Source organism: Telmatherina bonti (assembly GCF_933228915.1).
Source record: "Telmatherina bonti genome assembly, chromosome: 6".
Taxonomy (NCBI): domain Eukaryota; kingdom Metazoa; phylum Chordata; class Actinopteri; order Atheriniformes; family Telmatherinidae; genus Telmatherina; species Telmatherina bonti.
Window position 1 is genome coordinate 37,424,042 of NC_136624.1, and position 20,205 is coordinate 37,444,246.

Consider the following 20,205-nt stretch of genomic DNA (forward strand, 5'->3'; position numbering starts at 1 on the left):
GCAGATGGTGAATGGTGGCTTACCTAGATGCCTTGAATCCAAGCAGTTAACAGTAGTGTGTGTCCACGTTTGCAAGAAGTAACACCGAGTCAGAAGAAGACAGAGAAACGGGCTGATGAGATAGAACTGGAAGGAGACAGGTGAGCAAATGCTTGAAAAATGATACAGTCTACGTCAGTAAAGGTGTTATAATATCACTAATATGCATTTTTATGGAAGTTGTTTGGGATAGTTGTAATACTGCTCGACACGACACGACTGTTCTTCACGCGGTGGTCTGGCCTCACAGAAGATCTCACATCCACCTTCGCTCACAGATTGAGGCTACAACTGGAAGACATGTTGCTGAGCAGTGCTGCTGTTGTTCTGGTGCTCTGTGTGCAGCATCTGCACGGCTCCGCTCTTCCTGCCGTGTCCTCCTACGAGTTCACTGCCTACAGGATGCAGCAGTACAACCTGGCACAGCAGAGGCATGGTAAGATCACGCTTTCACAGGACTAAACAAAGGAAAACGTTTAGATTTGCATATATTTCCCCAAGAGTTTCAAATAAGATGGAGGAGATGCTTCTCTGAGAAAGGCTGGATAAATACACAAAATAACTTTTTGGGTTTATTGGCAAAGGAGTAAAATGTGACCTGAACTCTCAAACTAATATCCAAAAGATATCATATCTCATATGACATCACATTGTTGTCGCCATTCCTTTAGAAGCAAAGAAGGGTTTCCTGCATCTGTTTTGACCCAAAAAGACTTATCCTGAGATTCTTGGGTCCTTTTGCTTAAACTGCTGTTTTTTTTCAATACCTATTGAAGAACCTTTGGATGTTTTAGGTTGATGAGCTGCAAGAGCCTCGAGAAAACCTTTATCTACTTTTACAGTTGCTCCAAATGAAGTTTGAAGTTTATCAATGATCATTATCCTTTTTCTTCTTTTCTAAATCTTCAGCTTGTTTGCACATATGTGATATTTCTACGATAATTTAGTTTGTATTCAAAACTTCTGGATGCTTTTGTGACTGCTGCAAACTCAGAGCTCGATATTTAACAGTGCAATATGCTCTTTCAGCCCTGCGATGGACTGGCAACCTGTCCAGTCTCCAGGGTGTACCCTGCCCCTCAGCCAAAGGCTGCAGGGATAGGCTCCATGTCCCCTGCAACCCTTAGTCAGATTAAGCGGTTCACATAATGAATGGATGAATTTGCTCTTTCAGTCAGCTTGTGTAACTTTTTTCAACAAACATACATTTATCAGAGAGTTGAAAAGTATTCTGGATGTATTTTTCACCAGACATGCATCAGGGTTGATGCTGACTTGCAGTGACAATCCAGGAAAGTTTTTTTTTTTACTGCTGAATCTTGAATAAAAGTAAAATTTCTGCAGGTAGGATTATGCTATACGACCACCGGATGAGACTCTTCCACACCTGAAGGCCTTTTTTCTTCCAGTCAGTCATCAGGAAAATCCCCTCTGAAGGTTTTATTCCTCTTCTGATGTCGATTCAACCACCATCATTTCTTTTTGCTGACATTTCTTCTATACATTATTAACAGTTTAACCCTGTAAAATCCCTCCATTTTCACCTAAAACTGTTTCTATGGATACAAGTCTTGTTATGGACTAACTATTTTACTGGAGTACTTTAACTAAGAGGAGTTTTTGTTGCAGCACCATGTGCTGCTGGGAAACAGCTGCGTTTCAAAGATAACGACTGGCCTGCTCTCTGAATGTCCAGCGATGATTGACGCCTGGAAATGTGTCCATCATTCCGGTGGGAAGAGTCTCAGTTTTCCGACGGCGTAGGACACGAGGAGCTGCTCGGAAAGGAGGCCGAGCAAATGTCCAGCCTGCAGGACGTCCGGCTCCAACTGGTTAAATAGAAAATGCCTTCTTCTTCTGCTTCCTCTAATTCTTCTCCTTCGTCTTTTTGATTTTTCATCATCATGTTCTTCTTCATCATCTTCATCCTCATCTCCATGTTCAACCTCTTCTTTTTCATTACTTTTGTCATCTTCATCTTTTGCTTCATCCTTATCAACATCTTTATCATCACCCTCCTGTTCATCAGCTTCATTGTCATCTTCATTTTCTTCTTCTTTATCATCATCTTCATAAACTTCATCATCATCATTGTCTTCTCACTCTTCTTCCTCACCATTATCTTCAACTTTAACATCTTCATCACCATCATCTTCTTCTTTCTCTTCTTTTTAATCAGCTTCATCACCATCCATATCTTCTTTGTCATATTTTTTTCATCATAATCTTCTGATGTTGTTCTTCTTACTCTTCTTCATCATCTTCATCTTCATTCTGTTATTTTTCATCACTTTTTTAATCCTCTTCATCAACTTCAACATCTTATCTTCCTCTTCATCTTTGTCTTCTTTATCATTATCTTAATAAATTTCTTCATCATCTTGCTCATCATCACATTCTTCTTCTAACTCTTCTTCATCATGTTCATCCTCATCTTCATGTTCATTCTGTTCTTTGGCATCACCTCCTTCTTCACCATCATCGTCCCGTACATCTTCTTCGTGTTCAGCCTCACAGGCTTCCAGGCAGCAGTTTATTTGTCGTTGGGATAAATTTGTACGATCTGATGTCTTTAACGTGTGAACGAACTGGTCAAACTGGGAGAAACAATGTTTCTTTGCTGCTTTTCATCATTTTTTGATCATAAGGCGTTAAAAGGAAAACAAATAAATAAAAACAATTATTAGCCACAGTGATAAATGGTTGGACCAGAGATTCTGTCTGTTTCTCAGATGAACAAGATAATAATGAAAGAATGGATCCTGACTGTGTTTAACAAACAACTTTACTGAGGAAGCTGCAATTTCAACTCCAATTAAAAGTTTTGCATGATGTTAAATAAATGATTTCTGTTTAATCTGACCTGTTTAGGTTGCCGTGGAGCTATCGTGGTGGCAGAGGCCCGCTCAGCAGATGAGCCATTGCTCACCCGCCGCTGTGTCGTCATGAAGGTGCACGACTTCACTACAGAAAGATACCTCGAGGCCCAGAAACAAAATGCAGCTGCAATACTGATCCTGCTACCCAAGAATATGTCCAGCATCCCTCATGAGACCATGCAGGTAATCATTTAGCTGCTCCTAAACAACCTGCAAGGAGGCAGTTCTCACATCCTCTTTCAGACTTCAGACCCACCGAACAAGTTTTATACAAAACACCTCGGTACTTTGGGTTATGATTCTCAGAGTAAAAACTCTGAGCAACTGCAATGCAAAGAAGAAGAAAATGAAATGTTAAGGCAGCTTTTTAATATATAACATTCATGTCTTCACTCCCAGACCTTCATGGTGAGCGAAAGTGAGGCTTTGCAGAAGGAGATCCTTATTCCAGTGTATGTCGCACCAGAGGATGAGCAGCTGCTTTACATGTACGAGGAGGTAAAGCAGGCTGCAGCAACACGGACCTCATCCATATTTGTCAGAGGTAAACTGAATATGGATGTTCAGCATGGTGAACGGTATATCTGAGTCTTGCTGTGGAGGAGTGAGAAACCAGTGGTTGCAGAGGTCGGTTTGGGTCTGGAGAACCCTGGCATGTCCACATAGGTGAACCACCATGAGCCCTTCAAGCAAGGCCCTTAACCCCTCCATACAGCTGCACTGGTGCCAAAACATGGCATTCTACTGGGAGATGCCTACATTTCCCACCCAGGAATAATCAATAAAGTAAAAATCATTACAGACAGGTATTACAGAAGTGCAAAAATATGAACATGAAAGCTAAAATTGATACCAAACTTGTACTGAATATAAATATAAGTTACAGCAAACTGAAAAGTGAGCCCTTTTTCATCAGGTATGTTTTACTGCTTGCAGTTCTGCGGAGTATGGTCACAGCTACAGCTTTTCAGATCTTAGTAAGCAACAACGCTCCTATTAAGCCCATTTCTGACAATACCTTAGTGACATTGGAGGTGAGTCTAACTCAGTTTCTTCTTTATTATGATTCATTAGACAGGAATTACAAATGTTTTACTTTAGGTTACAGATCTTTTGGTCTTCAGATTTGCATCGTGGTGATGTTTATTTCAGGGAGTGCTTCCCGGAGCAGGAGAGGATGCACCCACCATCGTCATCACCGCCCACTACGACTCCTACGGGCTGGCCCCAGTGAGTCGGATCTTTAACCTTGGAGAATTTTCTTTCCTTTTTAAAATGTAACCTCTCCAAGTGTAACCCTGTGGATACGTTTGTGCGTAACAGTGGTTGTCGTTTGGAGCCGACTCTAACGGCAGTGGAGTCACCATCCTGCTGGAACTGGCACGCCTCTTCCAGAAACTTTACAGCAGCTCCAGCACCAGACCTCAGTGAGTTCTAGTCTGTTTGTTTGGAACATTAAATCAATTATTATTGCTAGATTAGAGCAATATGACAATATACGTGGCAGTACTGATCACAAATGACATCCCAACCTGAATGTGTAAACTGCAGATGTCAGGAAAAACACTAATATTAGACTGAATTGATGGTTATCCGATAAATGATTCATAATGGAAAAAATGGTTGTTTTAGGTATAATTTGATGTTCTCTTTGACTGGGGGAGGAAAATACAACTTCTTAGGCACAAAGAGATGGATTGAGGAGAATCTCGACCACGCCGGTGAGTGATCAGCGTTGCAACATGTCCTGCATGTGAATTAAAACACAATCTGTCAACCAAACTTTTCCCCTGCAGAGTCCAGCCTGCTTCACGACAATGTGGCATTTGTTCTGTGTCTGGATACGCTGGCTAAGGGTGACGATCTGTATGCACACGTGTCCCGTCCCCCGAGGCCAGACACCCCTGTGCACGCTTTCATTCAGCTGCTGGAGGAGGTAAGAAAGTAGTTTAACTCTCACTCTGAGAGCGAGCGAGAACATGTCTTGTCAGTATTAATGGTCTTGTGCGCCTCTGTTTTCTGTTGCCCCTCCAGGTGGTTTCCTCCAGATTTCCCTGGGTGAAGGTGGGATTAGTTCACAAGAAAATCAATCTGGTGGAGTCCACAGTAGCCTGGGAGCATGAACGCTACAGCTTACGGAGGATCCTGGGCTTCACTCTGTCTCATCTGGAAGACCCAAAATCTGAGCTTCGAGGTTCAGTTCTGGACACAATGTAAGCTCAAAATGAAATTCTGTTTATGACTATTATGATTAAATATTTCAGTCAAAGTACTGTGGAAAAAGACTGAGGCATCCTTCATTTCATTATATTACACTTCCAAGCAAACAGACTTCCTTGGAATCTCTTGAAAGGCCTTAAACAGTAGCTCCCCAGGCCTTTTGCAGGTGGAATGTATGTTTTTTTACTTGCTAAGTTACCTGACATTGAGCTTTGAATCATTCAGGGACAAAAAGCGGCACTTAGCTGAAGGGATGAACCAGTGTTATGTACACAATGAACAGGTGCCTGAGCAAGGACCCGCTTTAAATAATACTTTCTAAGCAGTCTCCTATATAGACACCTCATTTATTGCCTTCTTTTGTTTTAGCTGCAAAAATGCCCAAGATGAGGAATAAAATAGTAATTTTGCACCAGGACAGTCATTCCCAAAGAGCTATTTTACAAAAGTTTGATATCACAGCATAGTGTGCGATGTGCCCTCAAAATATGAGTGTGCTTTACAAGTAGAGAATAAAAGAAGTGGCATCCACAGCAGGTTAGAACTGTCTGCAAGTGATTTCCTTAAAAAAAAAAAAAAAAGGAGAAAAGTACAGCAAGAGCTGGCACAGGACCTGAAGGATGCGTCTGTTCTGTTAGTTGATTTAATGTTCACTGAAGCCTTGTCAGAAATGGTCTCTGTGGAGGCGTGAATGTCAAGAAGCCATTTATAAGGAAAGGAAACAGGTAGACAAGGCTGAGATATGCCAAATCTCACAAGAACTGCACTTCAAATGATTTTCTAACAAGTCTTATAGAGTGATGGATCGTCCCCAGAGCTCAGAATTATAGAAGCAGTGTGGGGTCAGGTTGGTGGAGAACAGAATGAAGAGGAAGCCAATATCCAAAGAAGTTTGGAAAGTCCTGCAAAAAAGACTTGAGAACTACAATATTCCTGGAAAGCAGCTCTAAAGGTTCTTATTAAATACCAACTTTAGAAGTTTTTGTCCATCTCTTCCCATGTTTTCAGTATAAGACTGCACCTATTCCCTGCTACCGACCAGGACTGTATGTACAGAAATGAAGAGGACCTCAAGTTAAAAAGTACTATGTTTATATTTGCATCTAATTAATGTGAATCTCACTTTACAGGTCACAAGTGGATTTTAGGAAACTTAAACGTAATGGCATCATCATTGCAGAAGCACTGGCACGGTTTATGTACAATCTCTCAGACAAGGTGACTAAATGAAAGAAAAACTAAATACTTGCAATCAATGATTACGAAACCTGCATATTCATCATCATATAAGCTGTTTCTTTTTTGTAAAAGTAGGATTTTAATGTGTTAATGTGTCTTTCTGTTAAGGGCTCACCAAAAGATGTGCAGGTTTTTAAGGGTCAGCTGGTAAGTTCCTTTCAACCTTGGTCAGAATGCCCGCCCTCTAGTGTCCATCCATAGGCATTACACAACACTTCAGTGACCTGGATCTGCAAAGGTCCAGCTAAAATCATATATATGTACATGTGTATGTGTTAGTGGGTGTGTCTAGATATACATATATTACAGTTTGATTTCACATTTATAAAAGATACATGTATGGTGGATAAAAAACAAACTTGTTAACATGCATTAAGTTATCTTTATGTGCTGGTACATAAAATGTTTCCCATATTATTCCATTTATAAGCCCAAATCTATGTCCTGAACGCAGGACTTCCAGGACAGCCGTGTGTCCAGTTTAATGTCCTTCTTGACGTCGGTCCCTCGGGCAACCCAGCTACTTGATAAAGAGCCCAGCCAAATCCTGCTGGTCAACTCTCTGGAGCACGAGTTCAAACGTTACCTGCAGCAAGTCTACAGACACACCTTTCGACAGGACAAGAGGTGACACATGCAGTGCTTTTCCTAAACACTCCCAGCTGCACTGAAGGAAAAACATAATGATGAACAATAGGTTTTTTCTCTTGCAGGGATCCTGATATCACCTTTTACGATCAAATGAACCAGCCGATAGTGATGTACAGGTAAATCTCCAGTTAAAGCTCCTCTTGCTTTTCTGCAGAGACTAAATTTCAATAAGACATTTAGTGACCCGTGCATTTCTTTTTTAGGGTGAAGCCAGCAGCCTTCGATCTCTTTCTGGGCGGGTGCATTGCTGCATATTTGGGAATCGTTTATTACACAATCCAGGTGAGTTAATGTCCTCTGTTATATTGCACATCATCATGTTAATGTCCTCTGTTATATTGCACATCATCATGTTAATGTCCTCTGTTATGTTGCACATCATCATATTAATGTCCTCTGTTATGTTGCACATCATCATGTTAATGTCCTCTGTTATGTTGCACATCATCATGCAACAGTGTTTCTTGTTGGCAGTGGTATGATGTAACTAAGTACATTTATTAGAGTTATCTACTTTTGCACAGATCTGAGTTATTTGCATCTTACTGGAGTCTTTTTATATTACTGTTTGGAGGAAGAGACTGGAGTTTAGTCACTAGTTACTTTACATATTGGAATAGAAATCCACTTTTACATTCATGAGAATCATATGACATTTTTCTACTTTGAGTTTTATACTTTCAGCATTTGCATTTAGAAAGATTTTGAAAAAGAAAAAAAAGACGCCTTGATGTATAAAGTTCGCTGTCTGTTTTGTCTCCTTTACAGAATTTCGGGTATCTGTACACAAAGCTGAGAGTGGCAGTGAAAAGCAAGCATCAGTAAAGCTGACAGTATGAATATTTGGGCTAGAACAAGACCTTTTGAAGTCCGCTTTGCACTTGTTGGACATTTCTTCCCTGGCTGTGCAGAACATGAAAGCTATTCAACATGGAACTTCTCAGAGGGATCATATGCATATCCTGTGAAGTGTGCATCTGCTTTGAAATGTATATGATTTAAATAGGTTTGTACCTTTCATCTCACACCAAGTCTCTGAGCTGTGTGCAAACAGACTTTGAATTTGTTATTTGTGATTATAAGAAATAAAGAAATTTGTCAAAGCTTGGAACACAAAGCACAACTTGGATCTGATTTGAAGGCTGTCTCACATACCCTCTGCTCTGCATCTGTTGACACGGATTTCTCCGGGCTTCGCTTGGCTTTCTTATGAAAGCCAGTTGCTGTCACAGATAACTCAGCGAGCGCGCACCAGACACAATGGCACCCTACAGAGCCTGGTGAATTATTAATCAATATGTGGCTTGCTGACAGTAAATAGAGTTGATGGAAGATGGATAGATTTTTAAAAGTTTAGCTGCTCTGTTGATTTGTTTCTTTTCTGGAGAACTGATAAGGCTCGTTTACCAACTATGTTGCCATGTGGGAGATCAGCGCCGTCTCATAGGTGCGAGACCCTGGGAGAGAAGCAGGTCAAGGACAGTGACCCCACGTATGTGTGGCTCTGTGGGGGGGCTTGCAGCTTAGGGGGATTAGTGACTGAGTGCTCAGGGAGCACAAAGAGGTGTTCTGCTTCAGCAAGGATGCTCTTAACCTGTCCCAACAAACTACATTCATTATCATCATCACATTAGCAACAAGTTAAACAAGAAGTTTGATCTGCCTCTCGAGGATATCCATGCTTTAGATTTACAGCCACTGGCGCAAACAAGATTATCTGCTGTGGCAGATTAGACGCAGACTCGTGTAGCAGCTAAATAAATTTACAGCTCACACAAAATAAAACTCAAACATTCACAAATATTCCCTAACAATAAAAAAAGAAGCTTAAAAACAGGAGGTACGGAGAAAAGAGGGAAGGGGTGGAGCTTACAGGTAGCAGGGAGGAGGAAGATGCTGCGTGAGTTTCAGCCACACTGGAGGCAAGCTGTGAGAAAAAGAAGTTCATCAGTGAAAATGGGTCCCCAGCTCTACATCACAATGTACAAGGAGCAGTTCCGCTCGCCTGGCAGAGTTAAAAGAACAGAACTTCGACCAACTTCAGCCCACCGTAGGAACAACCCTCAGCCACGGCCGGTAAGATGCACAGCCCTTCCTAACACATGTATGACCTATGAGGCTAACATGACAGAAGAACTTCTAATTAATGTGCAAAGAAGTGTTCAGTTTCCTAAGAAACTAAGTGGGAGTATTTTAATTAGTATGTTATTTATTTAAGGTCATTCAGGACAAAATAGTTCCCTACGTCGGTTCTATTGTTTTTCATTTAAGCATTTTAATTGACAGCTGATGTTTACATTTGTTTATGAATGGTGAGAAGTGCATCCATGTATTATTCAGCACTTCCTGAATGCCTATTTAGTCATCCAGTAAACAAAGCTACTGTAAGAGGGCATATAATCACCCCACGGTGCAAAGAAAACCTGGGCAGAACAATAAAAAAGATGAATGCAGCATAGAAAGGACTAATGCGTAGCTTATGCAACCCTTTCAAAAGCTTTTAAGTCATTTTGAAGATAATAAATGAAAGATGAAACTATATGAAAAGCATCAAAGTGGTATTTTTTAGGGCTGTGATGATATGCTTTTGTCCCAAATCGATTTGATTCCAATTCTTTGGGTGCCGATTCAATTTAAATTGTGATTCTCACAATTTTTCAATATTGCTAATTTTTGCAGATTAAAAAAAAAAAATGTATAAAACTTTTTTTTTCATCATTTTCTCTTCATTTCAATGAGGAAAACACAACACATTAGCCAAACCATCATTCTGCTGCTATAATCCCAAAGAAGACAAGTAAAAAGAATAAAAACAATAAAAATGACCATTTTTTTTAAAATAGTGGATTAATTTTATTTATTTGAAAAAAAAAAAACGTTTTTTTTTCCCAAATGTCAAATTTCAAATTGTGTAGAAATAAAATCCCAATTTCTGATTTTTTGACTCAATTTTCCCACCACTAGTATTTTTAATGGTGAATCTTTATTATTTCTTGCAGTACTGAGGTGGTCAGAGTAATTTCAGACAAATGAACACAGAAGGCTTTTAAATCTAATGTCTGATTCATTATTTTCATAAGATCACTTTTGTGTTACATCAGATTAAAAAAATATTTTACCTCCCCAGGACTTCCTGTTTCCCCACAGTCTTCAGTCTAACTACAGGCCATCACGTGCACTATCGCACCTCCTGCCTCCTGTAGACACTGGTCGTCCTCTCTTCCCCCCTGTGAGACATTTCTCATCTCACCATCCTGTTAAAGTTCCAGCAGAATCTGCAGGCAAACCACAGCACATGCCTGCAGTCAATGGATCCACAGCACAAGACCTGCCCTCTGCTGACAACCTGCAGAAACTACAGCCGACAGAGTCTCCTGCAGGCACTGATACTCAGCGTCACAACACTTTGAGGAATCCCCCAAAGTAATTATTCATAACTCAATCTATTGCTCAGAGACAACTATAGTCACACGATGATTAAGATGGATTCTCTTTGCAGGATAATGGACAATCAGAGGAATAGTGGTCCACTCTCAGCACTGCATCTCATGTCAGTAAGAAATTAACTCATCTTTGAATTACAACACTGGATGGACTGTGGACACATTTGATTCTATAAGTCATGCAATTATGATTTAAAGACTAGAATAACGCTGATTTTTGCAGGCAGCAAACAGGAGCTCACCTATCAAGACCTCAAACTTGCAACCCTCCTGCAGCTGCTCGCCGCTTTCATCAGCCACAATACCGCAGGTGTTGTTCTAACAGCGCCCTGGATATTAGGTGCACATACACTCACATGTCATAGTTTTTATTTTATCAATCATGAGCAATGCCACTGAGGTCTGATTTGTGGCTCATGTGGTTTCTCAGCAGTGGCTGCTACAGTTGCTTCCAGGTGGTGAGGCCCTACCAAGCAGGACACTACGTCATACATCCAGAGTTTGTTTCTGAAAGCCTTCATTAGGACTGCTAGAGGACTGGCTTCTAAAGTATGGATCTGATACCGACGGACAGCTATGCATCAGTGAACCAGCAGGCTTCCCCAAACAAAGAGACTACAAAACCTACTCAGACAAGGTGTAAAAATGAATAATGTAGTTTGCACATTCACCATTATTTTTCCACGTAAAAGTAAGCTGCAGTTTATACTTACTGTAAATATTCTATAAGGATCCTGTGATGAAAACAATTTAATCTGAGTATGATATTTTAATCTCCAATGAGTTATAATCTTCCACATTTAGGATTTTTTTAAATATCAGAACAAAACAGTAAGTAAGAACAAAAAAAGTTGTTACACTGTGGGCAATAAAATTATTATTTGTGCGACCATATGGAATATGATAATGTGTAATATGGTAAATTAAAACATATCGTTTTAGTAGTGTCAGAATCCTTTGTCTAATTTAACTTATTTAGTTTTCTGTTTATTTATATATATATATATATATATATATATATATATATATATATATATATATATATATATATATATATATATATATATATATATATATATATATATATGAATATGAAGAAATGTAATCTGTGTTTTGCTTAAACTAATCAACATTATCTGTAAAGCGCAAATAAAGTGCACTGTTCCTGCTTGTGGACTACGTTTCCCATGATTCCATGGGCGCAGACAGCGACATCCTTTGATTCCTCCTCTCGGGGTGTATTTGTGGACTGTGCCAAACAAACTTGTTCTTCCTGGGACTCCGCCGTTAGACGGTAGGCAGAAACTACTTTAAACCAGAAGATTTTTATGAGAAATTAATCTGCATGAGCACTAATGTGCGCGCGCGCGTGGCGCATGGACTCTGGCTTGTTTTTCCTCCCGTTAACTTTCTCGCGCCTCCCACCGAGACGCAAAACGGTAACCTTTTCTGCGTACATGACATATATTTGTGTTGACTTTATGGACAAATCAGTTTTAGAAAAGATAAATTATACTTTTGAACTTTCTGAGCTCAGATGCAGTGAATACGCTCAGATAAACGCTCCCACAAACAGCCACGCCACAAGGGAACACAGTGTCTTTATTAAATTGTGACAATTCCTCAGTAATTCCACGTGCCTGCTTGCGTCCTGCAAGTTTTGTCAGCTGGTACATAACCATAACCAGCATGCAGGCACAGCGACTGGAAGAAGCTGTGTGACTGGAACAGCTGGCTTGGACACATCAGCACTTCTGTGTTTACTCCCCCCCTCCTCAGATAATGAATCAGCTGAAATGGCAGAACTTAACTCTTGTGATACACTCAAAACAAACAGAAAGAAAACAGTCCCAGTCTGACATATTTCTCTTGTCCACTCAGGTTTACATTCTCTTTAAATAAATCCATTTACTTATTATCTGAGCAGCAGAAGAAACAGTAATTTCATTTGGTAAGTTGTCAGTACTGATGTACAGATTGTTGTCATATATGCTTGTGTTATATGAAAGATACTTTTTTAAAAGTACATACCAGGTCATGTATCTTTGCCACCATCAGACTTAACAGTACAAATATAATCTTGGTATCAGTGATAAAGTTATGGGCTTATTTTAATATATTCTACAATACACAAAGTCATTATTTATAGAGAAAATTACTGCAAGTGTACACAGTAGTCATTTTTGTGTTTTATGTTGTACTTCTAATATGACTTTATGCACTTGAAATATACACTATAAATCTTGCACTGTGATGAACTTAATACAATATTTAGAACGACCGATTTACATATAACTTTTTATTATCTGCATCTGTTATGTGTTGGTTGCCAAGGAACAGTCGGATGCTAAAAAGCTGCTAGCTCTGTTGCACATTTACATCTGTGTTTGTATATACGCTCATTTTTAAAAATAAATTACATGAATATGACAGTTTTAACCCAGGGCATTGTCGACTTCTGGTTTGAACATTCGGCTTTTTTCTGACTTTAGGATGGATGGTTGCCTTATTGACCTATAAATGAATTGAGTTGTTAGATTTGTCTTCAGTTTTTCACCAAAAAATAGAAAAGATGTAAAATAGAATTAAACATTTGATTAGTTTTGTGTTCAACCCAGAGTGCAGCTGCTTGCGTAGACCTCTACTTCTCTGTTAATTAATAGTGGGCTTATGTTATCACCCGTGTTGTTGGGGAAAATCTATACTAAGTGTGGTGGAACACAGAATCAGTCAATTAGATTGCTAAATAATAGCCGACATTTTTTACTATCGACCCCGACTGCCAGTGCAAAGCACGAGGGTCAATTGCAGTCAAGACTAGTGAGCAAAGAGCTAAGATGGAGAGGACTGAACTGCCCTCAGTCCTCTGCACAGTTTAAACAGATCTGTTCTGATTAGCTAAAGCAACAGCAACTAATGCCCGCAAGTTAATTAGTCAAAGGAGCTTTTATCTGATGCACTTTCTTGCAAATATAGTAAAGTTTGCATACACTGGAAATAGATGTGTTTTATCCTGGAGTTATTTTCTTTGATTTGTTTTTGGTGTTTTCACACTCAAGTGGAATAATCCAGATTATGTCCAGTTTGGTTAATCAATCTTGATGGAACACATGTTTAGTATTCCTTTCCTTCTCCCCTGAACTTGGCAGAAGTTTAAGGCCAGAATCCCCTTTTCTGGTTCTTGTTACCTCCTTACATACAAATGAATCCTCTTTCAGTTTGAACTTGTGAGTTAGAGTTGCTGCTGGGAACATGCACTTCTTCTTGTGACTCATTTTTGTTTTGTTTAATCTCAAATACATCTTTAAAGTTTACGTCCAGATCTGGTAATGACTAGAATCAATGTGAAATCAGTTTGTTTAGCAATGAAAAGTATTGAGGAATGTGCTTGAAATGCAACAGACTCAAACATCTTGTTTCATGTGATTCATATTTTCCTGGAATCCTGAAATTTAACTAAATATTTTCTAATATACAGTACACATTTAATTAAGATACCATAAAACTGGTTGTATAATTATATTTTGACCAAACTTCCAGTTAAAACCTAGTTTTGACTAAAACTGCAAATACTTTGGGCAAACCTCAATATCACCATTTCTTTTCTTCTATTTTGTTCTGCTGACAGGTTAGCAAACAGATGTGACGGCGGGGCCAGAGTCCAACTTGTTGTTAAACATTTAAATGATCTGTGGGGATTTGACCACTGAACAGCACAAACCATGTACCAAGTAGTACCAGGAGGAGCTGGGGGCACAATTACAGATGCTATCCCCCCGAAAAAACACACCAAAGACACTCGACCCTTGGTCGGAGCCGGAGTAATCGGCTTGGTGCTGGTGATTGCGGCTGTAACTGCCTGGTGTTACTACATCGCCTCTCTACGCAAAGCTGAACTGCTGAAGACTCAGCTGCTGGATCTGAATAAAGATGGCTACATTATTCGCAACCAGGGAGGATCCATCGTTTTCAGAATGGATTTCAGGTTGGTAATTTCACATAGCTTATAAAAGTTGTTTTGGTGTGTATTTCAGATGTACTATTATTATTAATATTATTATAGTACCATTTTGTTGATTGGAAACATAAGATTTTTATAAGGGAAATTAATTTACAAACTTAATCTTGACAGATCCGGGACGCTTGATTTGGACTCTTGCTCTAAAGAAGGAGAGATGCTCAGGTGTAGTCGCACCACTGACAGAAACCTTAACTTCTTCATTGAGACTGTGCGACCAAAGGACACAGTGCAGTGCTACCGTGTGCGTTGGGAGGAACTGGTTCCTGACATTGCTGTTGAGCATGCCATGACCTATAAGTTTGCTCACTGGTATGGAGGTGCAGTGTCAGCAGTTCAGCACTGGCCCATTTCTATTTCTGGCCAGCAAGCTCCCAAGCCCTTCGTTACAAGTGACATCTACTCAAACCGTGAGGAATTTGGTGGTATCTTGGAGAGTTACTGGCTTTCATCCAACGCCACTGCCATCAAGATCAATAATTCTGTGCCCTTTCACCTTGGCTGGAATGACACAGAGAAGACCATGTACTTCCAGGCAAGATACAGTGATAGCCCCTTCAAACCGAACCCAGGGGAAGTGCCATGTGCCGAACTTAGCTACAGAGTCTGCGTAGGTTCAGATGTAACATCCATACATAAGTACATGGTCCGCAGGTACTTTAATAAACCGTACAAAGTACCTGCCAAAGCTATGTTCCGCCATCCTATTTGGTCGACATGGGCATTACATAAAACTGAAATTGACCAAAACAAACTCTTGACTTACGCTGCCAACATCCGCAAGCATAACTTTAACTGTAGCCACCTGGAGCTTGACGACCGCTACACCAGCCGCTACGGAGAATTTGAGTTTGACCCAATTAAGTTCCCCAATGCCTCGGCCATGTTCCAGAAGCTGAAATCGGACGGATTTCTGGTCTCTCTCTGGATTCACCCTTTTGTTAACTATGACTCGGCAAACTTCCATCCTTGTGTAGAGAGGGGTTTGTTTGTCAGAGAACCTACAGGCCGACTGCCGGCTTTGGTGCGCTGGTGGAATGGCATCGGCGGCATTTTGGACTTCACAAACCCAGAAGCGTGTGATTGGTTTGCCTCCCAGTTGCGCTCTTTGCGTTCAAGGTATGGCGTGACCTCATTCAAATTTGATGCAGGAGAAACAAACTACCTACCTTGGAAATTTAGCACAAGGACTCCCATTCGGGACCCGAGCTTTTTCACAAGGCGTTACACAGAAATGGCTATTCCCTACAACGACAGAGCTGAGCTGCGCAGTGGGTATCAGTCCCAGAACATATCCTGTTTCTTCAGACCTATTGACAGAGATTCTGTGTGGGGCTATGAGTTGGGTCTCAAATCTCTTATTCCCACAGTGCTCACCATCAGCATTCTGGGCTATCAGTTCATTTTACCAGACATGATTGGAGGGAACGCCTATCCAAACCGTACAAGTGGAGATCGTGTATTACCCGATCGAGAACTCTACATCCGCTGGCTGGAGCTGTCAGCCTTCATGCCATCCATGCAGTTTTCTGTTCCGCCTTGGGAATACGACAATGAGGTGGTTGAAATTGCACGGAAATACACAGCCCTCCATGAAAGCATCGTAGCACCCCGGATCCTTGAGCTGGCAGGCGAAGTTCTCGGCACTGGGGACCCAATCATACGTCCTCTCTGGTGGATTGCCACAGGTGACGAGACGGCCTACAAAATCGACTCTCAGTTTCTGATTGGGGATGACCTCATGGTAGCTCCAGTTTTAGAGCCTGGAAAGCAAGAGCGTGACATCTACCTCCCCGCTGGCCATTGGAGAAGCTACAAAGGGGAGAGGTTTGACATAACGGAGCCCCTGCATCTTACAGACTATCCTGTGGATCTGGATGAAATTGCTTACTTTGTTTGGGTGTAGCAAGAAGAAAGTAAAAAAAAATTGATTATCCTATGTTCAGATTTACTTGTTGAGAGGTTTTTAAGGTGATCTGTTATGGTTGACAGAAAAGGGAATGTGTGTTCCATAAAATTTATTTATGGACAATTTTATTAAACAAAAACTGGATTTACAGTTTTTTTCTGCGTGAGGTCGGTTGAGGCTTCACTGCCAAATTCTGCGCGTAGGTCTGGTGGGGCTTGATGCACACCTCTTCCAGAGCTGACATGCACCCCTGCTCATAGCTTGGCTACTCAGAAGTACACCCTTCTTGTGATTGGTCGGTTTGTTATCGTGTTTCCTGATACCTGTCTTGCTGAATTCATGTGGTAATCATGGAAGAGAAACTGCACAAGTCTGCAAGAGAAACCCACCGCCGAGTACAAGAGCACATTTTATTGGCGTCATGCGCATCCCGACTCTGTGCTCTCACACCAGGCCTTTTGATATGGTCCGTTTGCTCACAAAGTCCGCTTTGTGTCGGGGAGTTGTGAGTGTGCAAACGAACCCTGCTCCAGATTAAAAAGTAGACTTAGTTCACCTACAAAAGCTAGTCTCGGTCTGCTTTAGGCTAACTATATGCAGCGAGAGGACTACAGAGTAAAGTGCATTATGGGTTTGTGTGCAACATTGTAGGTTACCCAACAATCCAACCCAAACATAAGCAAGTGTGGGTTGATAGTCAGCTCTAGGCATTACACAGAGTACTCAGTAAAAATTCTAATAAACCACTTGGGTCTGATGGAGCTCCATGTTTAGCTGTTATGTGGTAGAAACCAACATTAATTCATAATTCAGCATTAATTCATAGATAAATGAGCTTTATTTTTCTTTGCGTCTTGTCCTCTTCATTAATATTTAGTGCAGCGTCACTTCTGGAGGACAAACTGTGGTATCTCAATCATCTGCAATGTCAGCTTCCTTCTGCATCATCTCAGACCAACAAAGTCTTTTTCAGCACAAATGCAAAGTGTGTTAAAACTTTGATTGTATGTTATTAAGCTTATTAAGTTCTTTTTTTTTTTTTGGTAAATTTATTTGTGAAAAGTTACATGGTGATTCCTCCAGCCATGTATTTAATACATATAGTAAGAAGGGAAAATACAAACTGTGAATTTCTGCCATAAAGCTGTTATATTTCAGAGTTTCACAGCACTATGAATGTCAGCTCAAGCCAGACAACTGAAGGCTTGTCAGCATTGCCATTAAGCTGACTTGTAAGTGCAAGCGACAGCCTGTGATGTCCCATTCTCCTGTGATGCTAATGGCTGCTCCTCCCTTTGTTCCTGATACCACGTTTTATGCTTCACTTAGCGGTACAAATGCTTGCGGGTCAATCATTACAACCTGTGCACGCTCTTGTTCATGTAACACGGTGTCATATAACTACTTTTAAACAAGGAGATGCCTTTTACTGTCTTATGAATATTTAATTCTCTTCCTCAGGTAACGGCTTTTCTCAGGCTGTGGTGTGTTTGAGGCTTTGAGACTGCAGTTAAACAGCTAGCAATGCCATGATGTCTGATGCTTAGTGTAACGTCACAAATAAGCTTTTCTGTAGCGTATTTAATGTTTGAAAGATGCTGATAAAAGGGAAATCAATGTCATATATATATAAGATATAGCTTGATCATATAAAATCATATCAAGGTACTTCTTTTAATAATTTTTTTTTTATTCATTTGCTAACAGCTGTCGGTACAACGGTTCTTTTTTCTGTTGATACAGTGTGTTTATTATTGTTTGTGATTATTTTCTAACAAGCTAAATCTACAGAATAAATTGATTCTGTTACTGATCCTAAATGAACCTGTTATTATTGCTGCAGGATGTGACATTCCTGCTCTTCAGACATGATGCCCTTGAATTTTCCACTACGCCCTTTTTTCAACTACATCAAAGTACATCATGTAAAATCATGTATCCTAACACCCAGAGATGAAACGGATATTGATCTTCTAATGAATGGTTAAAACATCAGATTGCAGCCACTGACATTTCAAAGTACATAGGAGAATCCAGAGTCCATGTACTGTGAACATAGGCCATCTTCATTTGAGCAGCACATTTCATGGCAGACTTTTGGTCTTTCATAATGTTTTTATATAATTAAAAAGGACTAAATCCGTCATAAAAAGGAATGATTTATGTGATATAATGACGTCCATCTTTGACATCCTGTGGTTCGTGTGATATATTAAAAAGAGAAGTTTAGATGGATTCTGGTGGCTTTGAAGATGCATTAAATGGATTTCCTGTGAAGTACGACTAAAACACTGTCTGCTCATATTCTCTGTGCAATTTCCTGCTTTTGAAATATATTCACGCTTTCTGCCTTTGACCCACGATGCAGCCTGAGCTGGACTTTTGCCTTTGACTTGCAGCTTCTGTGTTGACCTCAGTGGCTTTTGGTCTTTGCCTTTTAACACTGTGTCAGGTCAACATTTTAATCTATTTATAGCAGTTCTCACTTAACATCTTGGCCACGGCAGTCTAAGAGGTTATTTCTGACAGACCTTCTTGCTTCATGGAAAGACATGGAAAAGGAAACATCATTTCCTGGATTGATATGTTTCTTTATCTTTGCTTTTGTGCACAACGAACACATGTGAATTATGTTTTCAGATGTATTTTTTGTATAAATACATTAAAAACTAAACCAATTGTGACTTTAAGCACCAAGATTTTGTTCTTTTATTGAACGCAATATAAAATATTTTACATTTGCATTGCTAAAACAGCTAAACATGTCATTTTGAAGCCTTTGAGTCTTGTAAAAGTTACTAAGAGTTTAACTTTTTTCAAACCACCTATAAATGAATAAATATGAAGGGAAAAAAAGGCCAATAGATGTGAAATACATAACAGGCAGCTGCACATGCAATCAGCGAGCCATTAACAACCTATAACCTCTCATGAGTCTGCAATACATGAAAAGTAATGCAGCAATCTGTGCAATATTGAAAGAGACACCGTTGAGGGACTCCAACTTTCTTTATACCCAACTCATCACGGAGCAATAATGACAAGGTGATGAAACAGTTGTGCAGGTTATTTGGAGACTGTGTTGAGATCAATAAATCATCTGTTGGTTCATGATGTGAGGCCAAAGAGCAAGTGAAATAAAAGTGTACGACCAGACGGCAGGAATAAGAAAGATAAAGTTACTACTGTAGGAGACAGTGCAACAATATTTATTATAGTTACGGCATTAAACATGGTTGTTCATTCAGGCTTCAAACAGTGTGGCATCGTTCTTCATCGCCGTAGTCAATCTTTCATATGTTTGGGGAATTTATTTCATTTCACAACAGTGGCATATGGTTCAGCACTACTTCATTTTATGGGCAGATGTCTCATCTGTCTTCAAAATTGATCTTGACTTGCAGCCTGTGCGGGGGAGGACATACATTCATTGATTACCTGTCTCTGTGTTGCTGGGATCAATATTATTTGCCAGTATGCTTTCTGCAATCGTATTGTTTGGTTCTGCCCAGCTTTTCATGGACTGAACAAATAATTTATGTAAGATCCACAGAAGCTTTAGAGCAAGATGGGAGAGTTTTGGGAGACTTGCAGAATGCAAACAAAGACAGTTATGAGCAAAATCGCAGCCTTGACTGATGAGTTTAGTGAATGGAGGCAGATGTTTTACTCTCTCCACGCTGCCTTTTGTTTAATTAAGAACAAAGACCTTTCTAATGGTTTGTTGATTGCAGCGGTATTTCAGTTAGATTTATTTTTATATATTCAATAAACCAACTTGCAGGCTCTTTGTTAAAAGTTTCCAGT

The 20,205-nt window shown here is 40.0% G+C and overlaps 2 protein-coding genes across 3 annotated transcripts; both read left to right on the forward strand.

Annotated features, from left to right (window-relative positions):
- Positions 1-339: 339 nt before the first annotated feature.
- LOC306756774 (BOS complex subunit ncln) lies at positions 340-7,853 on the forward strand (the record flags this gene model as incomplete). Its single annotated transcript, XM_079241630.1, has 15 exons — positions 340-475; positions 2,911-3,101; positions 3,318-3,462; positions 3,855-3,952; positions 4,071-4,148; positions 4,242-4,345; positions 4,551-4,639; positions 4,715-4,854; positions 4,953-5,131; positions 6,269-6,356; positions 6,486-6,524; positions 6,832-7,004; positions 7,091-7,144; positions 7,232-7,310; positions 7,797-7,853. The coding sequence occupies 15 exons, from the start codon at positions 340-342 to the stop codon at positions 7,851-7,853; spliced, it is 1,650 nt and encodes a 549-aa protein (XP_079097756.1).
- Positions 7,854-11,685: 3,832 nt separating this feature from the next.
- myorg (myogenesis regulating glycosidase) lies at positions 11,686-19,017 on the forward strand. 2 transcript variants are annotated; one of them, XM_079242677.1, is made up of 4 exons: positions 11,735-11,765; positions 12,353-12,422; positions 14,100-14,456; positions 14,604-19,017. In XM_079242677.1, exons 3-4 carry the CDS (start codon positions 14,194-14,196, stop codon positions 16,393-16,395), a joined length of 2,055 nt encoding a protein of 684 aa, XP_079098803.1. In that variant the 5' UTR covers positions 11,735-11,765; positions 12,353-12,422; positions 14,100-14,193; the 3' UTR covers positions 16,396-19,017. The 2 variants fall into 2 exon arrangements, with proteins under 2 accessions (XP_079098802.1, XP_079098803.1); XM_079242676.1 differs by lacking the exon at positions 12,353-12,422 and having other exon boundaries at positions 11,686-11,765.
- The last annotated feature ends 1,188 nt before the right edge of the window (positions 19,018-20,205 follow it).

Bases quoted from the DNA above. Each gene is read 5' to 3' on its own strand.
- myorg (XM_079242676.1), top strand. From the start codon at position 14,194: ATGTACCAAGTAGTACCAGGAGGAGCTGGGGGCACAATTACAGATGCT. The intron at 14,457-14,603 runs GTTGGTAATTTC...TAATCTTGACAG, and splicing joins GTTTTCAGAATGGATTTCAG to ATCCGGGACGCTTGATTTGG.